We start from the raw sequence: 10579 nt of genomic DNA on the forward strand, positions 1-10579 counted from the left end.
CATGTGTTCATGAGATTTCAGCCACAAAATCATGCCTGGCGTCTTATGCCATCTCAAATAGCACTGGTCGAGTTTTGAGGTTGTGACGGCAAACTTAAGTTTTCAATTTAATTCGACTACAAGTTAGGTAACATGGTTAGAAGAGTGATAATGTTTATGGTTTTGATGGAGGGATTCTACTTCCCCCCCATTAAAACGCCCCAGACCCTCCACCGGTGTCGTTATGTTGCTCCTCCTCTTCTTCTTTATTTCTCCTACAAGACCTTCCACCCCACTCCTCTGCTTGGTAATCCGAGTTTTGTAACCCAAGGCCAAGTTTGTCATTGTTCCCTAGTAACCATTTCCTTGTTTTGTCTCGCTCTTCTACCCTGTGATGAGTGAGATCATCCAGTAGGGAAAAAAAAATGTATTTTAAAAAGAGCAAAATGGCTCGCTCATTAGACATGCCTTTTATGAAGCAATAGAGCCTCATACATCTTGAAAAAGTGAAAGCACTGCATGTCAGTTCCTTGCCTTTCGTTTAATTTTGAAAACTAATTTCCCACAGAAATAGTCTTCTGCAGTAGGCTGCTTGTTTAAAAGGGTGCCTCCTGCGCTGGAGAAGTTCATTTCATTTCCATCCTCACACCCCCGATTCTCTGGGTGGCTTTAGCCGTCTCCCACTTCTGCCTCACCTGGCAGGCCTTGTTGATTCTCTTTTCTAGAAAAGATGTCCACTAAAATGGAACGCAGTTTGTTCACGGCTCTCTGCACAGCGCTGATAGTCAACAAACAGCTGAGTTAATAATCGAGCCTGCCTATGAGCGGGCCCGTATGAGACATGTGTGGCAAGCTGCCAGCATGCGACACACTAGGAAAAGACCTTTTGCATGTGTGTCTAAACTGCTGCTCTTAACACGTTTCTGGACTGCTGAAATGTTCCGGTGAGCTTGAGTTGTTTTCCCAGAAGTCGACAGAAACATAAAATACATTGAACAAATAAAATTTTACTGCCGATGCTCTAAAATGCTTAGTTACAATACCTTTTTATTTGACGCAAGACCACGCCCAGCTGTGAGATTTTGGGTGTGGGAGGCTATGTGTGTGTGTGTGTGTGTGTGTGTGTGTGTGTGTGTAGGGGGGGTGTTGGTGAGATTCACTACCCCACAGTCAATGTTGAGGACCTACACACCCTTCCCAACAGGGCTTGAGCGGGTGTCGCATGTTTGTACCCGGGCTCAAACTCAGGACCTTACACGTACCAGCCACGTGCTCTCTCTACCACTTGAGTCATATCCCTAAAGTTGCAATGTCCACTTAAAAAAAATGGGGTCATACCTAGCAGTGTTCCAGGCTTACTTCTGACTCTGCACTCAGGGATCACTCCTTGAAGGTGGGTGCGGGGCATATGGGTTGCTGAGGATGAAACCAAGCTGGCCTCACACACAGCAAGCATTCTGCCCTCTGGACTCTCTCTCTCCCCAGTGTCTGCAAATGATCATTTTAAGATCGTTTAAATTTAAATTCTCTGCAGGGAATAGTCTAACCCTGCAGTTGTTGTTCTTCCCCACCCCCAGCCAGTACTCAGAGGGCTACTCCTGGCTCGTTGCTCAGAAATGAGTCCAGAAAATGTTTGCAGAGAACACCATGCAATGCCCGGGATAAAATGGGTCTCTGACATGGCGTACTAGCCTTCAGGGCAATCTGTCCCCAACGTTCGGTTGTGTGTCAGACTTCAGCTTCTCCATTTAACATCTGGACATCATAAGGGTAACCCACGGGCAATTCTTAAACATGTGACATCATGGCAGGCATGTTCCCTCCTGTGTTGTTCCAAGCATTTTACGTGTCTATTAACCTGAACGTCAACAGTCGTCACGTCAATATTCCCATTTTGCAAAGCGATCAACTGAGGCTCAGAGGAACTACAGTGTAAGTTCTGAGAGAACAGAACTAAACTTCAAGCCCAGGTTATCCAGGTCTGGGATCTTGGTCCTACTGCAATGCTCACTTCCCTGAACAGGTGACAGGCCCGGGACCTTTGGGCAGTTTAAAACTGCAAGTAACAAACGAAATCAAAATGAACATGGGAACAGATCCACTACTTTGCAAAGAGTGGGCACTTAAAACTATCCCAGGCCTCCCCTTCCCATCTCTACCTTCTTTCGTAAGATACTATACTTCAAGCCAAACCGATATTGGCTGCTTCTTCAAAACGGTCACACCAACAAAATGTTTTTATGAAAAGCTTCTTTCCTCCCGACGGCAACTAATACTTCATACGTGTGAGCCAGTCTTTAGTCCCCATGAGCGATCTATAAAGCATCACTTTCTCATCGAACTAACAATGATGAGCAATTCATTTTCTCAAACAATAAATGTTTCACTTTAAACAATGACTTCTAAAAGAGAAAGAAACCGTTTATCCCCAGAACAGTCATTCCAATTCTATTTTTGATGAATATTCATTTCTAAAAATATCACAGAGTAAAACATCGCTCTTCACCGGGCTGTACCTGAAGGGGAACATTCACCGGCCCCTCCCTCCCCCAAAGAAAACCAATAATGTTTTGCTACAAATACAGTGATTACTAATATCTTCTTGTAATCAATCCGCACTAAACTGAAGAAATCATTACATACCATTTGCCTTTTCACCCTGTACTCCATTTCCAAATTCAGTTTGGTACTTAGTACTGTTTGCTTTCTTTTTTAGAGCTCAAGATCATTAAGAAATATGTTGTCGGCTAAACTTGTGCTCCTTTTGGGAAACACTCGCATTCCTTCCCTTTCACTTCTTCTGCACCCCACCACCTGCCTCCAGCCACCGAGGATGTGACCGGATAAAGGCTGGGTGATACCGGGAGACAGCACTTCCCAGGGTGTGCGGAAGATGGCACGCAGCATGCCCCAGCCCACTCCCTACATCTGCCACTGGGACGCCATGACACAAAGGGAATGATTTCACAGTCCAGAAGAACGTGGACAGGCAGAAGCCTACCCGGAAAAAAAACAGAAGCTAACCCGGCCGGGCTCTCTTCGCCATCTGCTGTTGTGGCTCAGCGACAACCTTAATCCTCACCTATGCCCTCAGTTCAGGACCCACTGGAGACACCCAATCAGAGCTCTCAGGAGCCACCTAAAAATACCCAATCAGAGTTCCCCAAGACCCACTGAAGATACCCAATCAGAGCTCCTCAGGATCACCTTAAAATACCCAGTCAGAGTCCCCCAAGACCTACTGAAGGCACCCAATCAGAGCTCTCCAGGATCTCCTTAAAATCCCCAATCATTGTTCCCCAAGACCCACTAAGGCACCCAATCACAGCTCTGCAGGAGCACCTTAAAATACCCAATCAAAGTTCCCCAAGACCCAGTGAAGGCACCCAATCAGAGCTCTCCAGGAGCACCTTAAAATACCCAATCAGAGTTCCCCAAGACCCACTACGGCACCTAATCAGAGCTCTGCAGGAGCACCTTAAAATACCCAATCAAAATTCCCCAAGACTCACAATGGCACCCAATCAGAGCTCTCCTACAGAAACTCCCAATCCCCTCCCGGCTCTAGCGTGTGCCTTTCCTTCCAGTCTCAGTGTCCGTCGGGGATCCTGAGGACCGTTTACAATGATTCACTTAGTGTCTGTCTTCCCCCACTTCAAGAAGTATCCCAAAGGATACCGTTGTATCCTCTGCTCTATTTTCTGTACAGTGAGCTGGGGGTTGGCCCCCAGAGAGAATCAATGTAAGTGCCATAAAGAAGAGGCAGAAAGATTACTGAAACCAAATTCTACGCTACCTCATTCTTTGTTACTGAACAACCTTGCCAGCACCTCAAAAGCAGGAAGACGAGAGAAGATGAAGACAAACATCTCACCCCTTCAAACCTCAGGCGCCAAGCAGGTGCATGTACAATGGGGCGAGGTGTGGTGTTTGGGGGCACAGGGGTTGATGTGGACGGGTGGGACTGCAATTAAGACGGTAAATACAAAGCCTTGAGTTCTATGCCCCAGAATGGGATGCATAGCCGACTGGAAAAGAACTACCAGGAAATTCTCGAAGATTATCTCATCCCATTGTTCATTTACTCCTTAAATAGAGATGTTCATGCTGTAACACCTTTCCTGGGTAGACCACTTAATCTGTACTTTTCCTGTTGGTATTTAACACTTTGTCTTTTCTTTTATAATCTTTATAAAGGAAATGATTTTATCTTATTGGCTCTGAAAACTTCCTTAGGAGAAGGGGGTGAGGGAGGGTTGGAAGTGAGAGGTACACAAACGTAATCTTACGTCCTGGAACCTATATTTCAAGTGTGAGATTTCTTGTTGCATTTGTGATAAAGACTAAAGAACAATATTAAAGTATGTAGCGTTTTAAGTTCCTCAGGTCAAAGAATGTCCCCAGGCCCTTGAAATTTGCAAAACTCAAAGGTAGGTTTCTACTGAATTTGACTAACTTCTTGATTCAGTGGTCACGAGAAAGGTTCAAAATGACTCTATTAATTTCTAGAATTACTAACAAGCTTCTTCATACAAGTATCCACATAGCAGTCTCTCGTATACCTTATGCAACAGAGAATGGGAGAAAGTCTTTGCCAGAAGCATAACCTTTCCATATTCCTCCAAACCAACATTTAATGAAACATGTTACTTCGTTTTTCCTTCTGTTCTTTCTTTTTTTTTCCTTTTATTATTTTTTTTTTTTAAAGAACAAGCTGTTCTCACTCTAACTTGGTGATCTATTTAGTTGCTGGTTTCTTTACATTTCCTCAATCAGCGCCAGGGCTCATTATTCTACTTGGAGTCCTTCTCTGCTGCACTAATCGCCTCACAAGTTAGTGCCTGTCAGGAGCCTCCACTGGCACTGGCGAGGGTGACAAGAGAGAAGCTTTTGTGTCCTGCCCATTATCATGGCTTCCCATTGATTAGAAAGACACAGCAACTCCTTCGAGACCGCAATCACATCTGAGCAGTGCTGAGAGCAGCGTAGCATTAGTCACGAAGTAGGTATCCACGATCTGCGAATTAGCACCAGCGAAGTCGATAACTGTAATTAGGCTTAATCCCCCAATATAGAAAAATAAAACAAGAGGAAGCAAGTTTAAGTAAACATACATACTCTCAATTCATGAGGCAAATTTCTTAATCCAGTACATAACACTTACCCTCCAAAGTCAAGCTATCCCATAATCGCTGTCCCATTATTATTATTATTATTATTTAAGAGCCATCCAGGGCAGGCCTGTTTTTCTAAGCCTCGTAAAAGACAGTCAACTCACAATTACATCTTTCCAGAGGGGAAAGATATAGCTGGATAAATCCCTCTTATGCCTCATTAGAGGGAAAACTATCCATCAATCAATGCCTACAAAAAGGTCTAATGTGACTCTTGGAAGGAGTTGACAAGAGTCGGTCAAAATATCCCCAAAAGATGGCAGAAAGCAAATAAATGAAATAATACTGGCCTCAAAAACCCAAATCTGAATCATATTTACTTACACATGGCTCTTCTATACAGAGCAAACACTGCTCCAAAAGTTAAATATTTGCCTTCTGAACAGAACCCTCAAATATAAAGGCTCTGGTATTCTATTATTACTTGTTTTTGAATGTATGGTAAAGCTCTCAGAAAATCTGAAACAAATGTAGGCACAAATTTAACTCATCCGAAATCAGAGTTCCCTTAATTAAATGCATCCTTTAAATATGGAAAACCAAATGCCTGAATTCTTAGGACAACCTGTTTTAACTGGCCATAATGGGAGTCCAGAGCCACTTGTAGGTAAGAGGTAGATGGCCAAAAAAAAAAAAAAAAAAAAGTTCAATGACCTTGTAAATGAGGGTCTGAAAACCCATAATGGTGTGCGGGTCTGAAGAGCTAAGTGGAATTCCCAGAAAACATTTATCCGGAAATTGCTTTTTTGGAAAATTACCATGAGGTAGGGGGAGAAAAAAAAAAGGAATGTAAAACCCAGCAAGGGGAGGTTGCAAATGGAAAACTACCTAATAGGAAATCCCACCGCTGCAAAACGCAACCTTCTCGTGCCCTCACGGCGACCCCCAAGAACTTCCAAGCCTCTTTAGATAAAAAAGAAAAAAAAAATGAGTCGTTTTGCCCAGCCTTTGGCTGAACGCTTCGGAGTTGGATGAATGGGGAAGACTTGTTATACACCTAGCGGTGGGTGGATTTCGCCAGGCTGCAGCCTCCACACAGCTTTTCTTTGCTGCACTGCAGAGGCGCCATCTTCTCCGTCTTAGTCTTCACTCAATTCCCTCCTTTAAATGTGCACCCTAAAAAAAAAAAAAAGACCCCCGAGGAGCCCGTGCGCCTCCCCCCCTCCCGCCAGGTTCGCTAAACCCGCCTGCCCCGCGCTGCCAGGGCGGAGGCCGCTGGCTCCGCAAACGCTGCCTTTGATGCCCTGGAGGGGCGAGCTCAGGGGGGTTGGCCAGCCCGCAGCTGCCCTTTCCCACATGCACACCCCACTCCCGGCCAGCGTCTCCCGGCACGACTTTGCAGAGCGGGACGCAATCGGGGAGCCTGGGAGGTGATGGGGGCTCGGCTGCGGCCGGGGCAGGGCTGCCCCGGGAGCACCCCCGCCTCTCCCCTTCCCCCGCCGTCCCCCCCCCCCACTCCGGGACGGACGCGCAACGCCCGGAGAGGGGATGGATGGGGCGCCAGGCTCGGGGGGCGCACAGACGGTCGCGGCGCAGCCCGGGGCTGGCGAGGGCGGGGTGTCGCGGCTTTTGTTCCCGGGGCCCTTGTCCCTCTCCCGGAAAGAGCTGGAGGTGCGAGCGAACGTCCGGGACGTCCGGGCTCGGGGAAGGTTGGGGCGGGGGGTGGGGTGGGGGGGCAGGGAGGGGTGACTGGTTGGGTGTCTGACCACCACCCCCTCCTCCCCTCCTCAACCCTCCCCACCCTCCTCCCGTCTCTCGTAACTTAACACAAAAGGGAGACGCAGAAATGCACAAAGTTTGCCTGCGGAAGGAGGCGCGCGACCCGGGTGGGGAGGGGGGTCCCCGGACTCGCCGCTGGGCAGGGGAGCCGAGGCGGAGGACCGGCGGGGCAGGGGTGCTGGGCGCGCCACGGGGAGGATGCAGCGGGCAGAAAAGGCGAAAGCCGAAGGGTTCGTGGTGGTGGTGGTGGTGGTGGCGGCGAGCGTGGGGGTGGGGGGCTGAGGGGTTCGTGGGGTCAGGGGGGGACCCTGCTTCCCCAAGCAGCCCCGGCTAACCTCCTGGTCTCCAGGGCCACGAGAGAAAGGGCAGGGCAGCGGCGCGGCGCCCGGGACACGATATCCCGGGGACGCTGCGTTTTCGGGGTTTGCCCCCACGTGCTCCCTCTTCCCTTCCCCCTCCACCTTGCCCCCCATCGGGGCGACTCTCCCGGTCCCCGGCCCGGAGGACTCGGCTCCTGGATCGCCTTCCCCCACCCCCACAACCCCCACGTCTGGTCCCCGATCGCCGGGGACCCGCGCCACCCGGGAGCCCTCGCCAGCTCCCTCTCGCCGGGTCTCTGGGCAGGGCTGGGCCCGAGGCGGAGATGGATGCGCAGGGCGCCCGCCGGCGGGGGCGTCAGGCGCGGAGGGAAGATGGGGAAAGGGGGGTCCCCCTGGAGTATCTTCTCCCCCTACCCCCAACCTCTCTCATCGGCTTTCCTGGGTGCAAAGATGAGGCGGTGGGGGGGGGCTTGCGGGGTGAGTTCGCCCCAGCCCCGCGGCTCCGAGACGCAGCACCCACCTCCAGCGCCCGAGCCGTCCAGGCGGCCAGCAGGACCAGTGCCAAAGCGGGCAGCATCGCGACCGTGCGCCGGGCCCCCTGTGCGCTGCCGTGCGAGTGCGATCCGGGCCTCGGCTGCCGTGGTCTCCCGGGCCCCCGCGCTCGCGCTCCTCCTCCGCCGCCGCCGGCCGCTGCTCGCGCTCCTCCGGCCGCCGAGGAAACTGACGGAGCCCGAGCGCGGCGGCTGGGCGCGGAGCCCGGCGGAGTCAGCTGATGCGGCCCGCCCCGCGCGGCGCCCGACAGGGACCCCTAGCGGAGCCGTCGGGAAACTGCGCCCGGGCGCCCGCCCCGGGGAAATGGGAAGGAGGGGGGGGAGAGGCCCGCGCCCCGGGGAGCCCACAGGTGCAGCGCGCCCCAAGGCTGCCCGGGCGCCCCTCCGACAGCCTCCCCCGCCTCCCGGACGCAGGTCCACCTGGATGCACCAGCCGGTGCAGTAAGAGGGAGAGGCCCCGGGACGCGGGGGAGGTCGCTGCGGGCGCCGGGAAAGGTGAGTTCTAGGACGTTCTGGGGTTTGGGGAAAGTCGGGGAGCGCTCCCTGCACGTTCGCGTGAGCTTGACTCATCCACTCTCCTGGGATGTGGTTTGTATTCGGGGCTGCTGCTGCTGCTGGGGTGCGTTTTTTTTTTCAGCTGCAATTCTCTCTCTCTCTCTCTCTCTCTCTCTCTCTCTCTCTCTCTCTCTCTCTCTCTCTCTCTCTCTCTCTCTCTCTCTCTCTCTCTCTCTCCTCTCCCCCTCGAGCTTTAAGGTTATAGAATTTCTCAGCGGGTTCAGAGCACCGAAGCATCCCCGCGTTATCCCCATCAACTGCAGCCACCACCACGAGCCACCTGGAATTTCTATCTTTAGCATCACCCGGAGGAAGCCAAGAAGGCACCGGCCTAGCCGCCAAGAACCGGGCGACCCACTTAGTTCTCCTTGAAAGAAGGGTGGGCTTGAAGGGTTGGGGAGTTAGTCTTGTTAGTTGATGTTTTTATTTGTCGTCTCTTTTTGAAAGATAGTTCATTTGAGGTTTTTTTTGGGGGGGTAGGAGACGCACAGCAGGAATTTTTTTTTTCTTTTCAAAGCAGTCAAGGATGAAACGTCTCTTGGAAAGGAGGGATGCAGGGGAAATAAGAGGAAAGGATCTTGAGAGACGGTCCCTTTTCCTCCCCCCGGCCTGGTTTCTGCCCTTGCTGTTCATTATATCTGTCCTAGCTCGAAGGCATCAACCTTCTACATCTTCTCCAAGATGCAGGACTGGACGTTCAGTGCCCCGCTTTCTTAAGAATGATCTTGAACTGCCCAAATAGCTATGCTGCTCTGGACCTAAAAGCATCGGTCACCAAAGCGCTGCCCACAGAGGGTCTAGTGGAATCAGGTAGGAGGGATTGACTTTGCCTCTGTTAGGGTGCTCTGAAGCCTGTCCTTTTCTTTCCTGTCACTGCACTTGGCTGAAGGTATCAAGAACCGTGGGACCATGACTCAGGAAGATGCAGATTTCTATCCCGAGAAGTCTGCATGGATCTGCCAGTTCCCTAAAGGTCGTCTTCTGCCCTTTTGCCTGCCACACACCCAATCCCCCAAACCCTTGGATTATCTCCCCATGCACCCCATGTCCTTTGAATGGCCTCAGCAAAGCATCAACAAATATCCATTATGATGCAATATATGTTTATGAGGTTTATGCCATTTAATGTCTACCATGGAGGACCTTATGTTTAGTATCCCCAGGAAGAAGACAGGAAACCGAAGCTCAAGAACCTCTCCCAGAGCTGACAGCAAGTGACATGAAGTTTGGACATCAGGGAAAGCCTCAGTGACAGCAGAATCCCAGTAGCTTTTCAAACACATCACTCACCCCCACAATTCCTCCCAGTATTTCCCCCAGGTTGATCTGAGTGATCAAAAAGTATCTGAAAACCAAGTGAAAGGGGAGGGGGGACGATTTGAAGATCAGAGGGAAGCAGGAACTGCTAGAACGTCCACAGGGTCCAGTGCAAAATAAAATATTTGGAAGTTGAGAATTGTGTTTGTGTTTCCCTGGCAGTTATGGGGGTGGCGGTGGGGGGGGGGGGGAAATTCTGCAGCGCCGGGATCAAACCCTGGTCTCCTAAGTGCAAGCATGCACTCCTGCCTTTCCAGTTCCCCCAAAGAAGAATTTTAGACTCAGGCTCCCCTCTGAAGCTGGGTGCTGTGTGACTGGACAAATGTGCCCACCCATGAAGCCAGTCCCAGGAATGAGAAAGCCGTTTAAAGGAGGCCTTTTATTGAAACATGACGTTCAAAAATAAAAAGACGAGGTTGTAATCTATAAAAAAAAAAAAAGTCCGGTGATTTCGCAGTTTCCCTTTCACTGATGAAATCCACCCCTTTCACATGATCTCTGGGCAGAATGTTCCCCTGGGGGAAGATGATTAGCCAAGGACTGTCAGAATGATGGACATTCCATACGTTTTCTCCTGTTCCATCCTTGCTTAGAAAATCTAATGCCACTTCTCAGCTACTGTTTGCCTTGAATGACATTCATTTCCTGCCTCTAGAGCAGGGGTGTGTGTTGGGGTGGGGGTGGGGAGGGGTGTGAAGCAGGGGGATCTAACCACTTTCACGAGTTAGGCCCCTACAATGCTAGAGAAGGATCAACCACTTCAACACTGGGATAGCCCCAAGGGCATCACCCGCCTAGGGCTAAATGTCCCAGCGTGTGCAACATTCCTTAGCTCATCAGACTGTGCCTTCTCTCTTGGGCCTGTTAGGATTCTCGAAAGTTCTTAGCCCATAGAAATCCATTCTTTGAAACTTCCACTAGGTGTCCTGGTTGCAGCCCCGCACCCAGCAGAACAAATAATTCG

General features: G+C 50.7%; 2 protein-coding genes across 11 annotated transcripts in view; one reads left to right on the forward strand and one right to left on the reverse strand.

Annotated features, from left to right (window-relative positions):
* Positions 1–7908, reverse strand: part of APP (amyloid beta precursor protein) — a 287309-nt gene extending 279401 nt beyond the window's left edge. For all 3 annotated transcript variants that reach the window (XM_055128150.1, XM_055128149.1, XM_055128148.1), the window contains exon 1: positions 7713–7908. In XM_055128150.1, coding sequence (XP_054984125.1) covers positions 7713–7769 — 57 coding nt within the window. In that variant the 5' untranslated portion in view covers positions 7770–7908. The remainder of the gene's footprint in view (positions 1–7712) is intronic.
* A 56-nt stretch (positions 7909–7964) lies between these two features.
* LOC129402272 (uncharacterized) lies at positions 7965–9740 on the forward strand. Of its 8 annotated transcripts, XM_055128152.1 has the most exons (4): positions 7965–8238; positions 8980–9108; positions 9188–9271; positions 9453–9740. In XM_055128152.1, the coding sequence occupies exons 1-4, from the start codon at positions 7965–7967 to the stop codon at positions 9548–9550; spliced, it is 585 nt and encodes a 194-aa protein (XP_054984127.1). In that variant the 3' UTR covers positions 9551–9740. The 8 variants fall into 8 exon arrangements, 4 of the variants coding, with proteins under 4 accessions (XP_054984127.1, XP_054984126.1, XP_054984128.1 ...); XM_055128151.1 differs by having other exon boundaries at positions 9188–9740; XM_055128153.1 differs by lacking the exon at positions 9188–9271.
* Positions 9741–10579: the final 839 nt, after the last annotated feature.

The sequence above is a fragment of the Sorex araneus genome, chromosome 2, assembly GCF_027595985.1.
Source record: "Sorex araneus isolate mSorAra2 chromosome 2, mSorAra2.pri, whole genome shotgun sequence".
Taxonomy (NCBI): domain Eukaryota; kingdom Metazoa; phylum Chordata; class Mammalia; order Eulipotyphla; family Soricidae; genus Sorex; species Sorex araneus.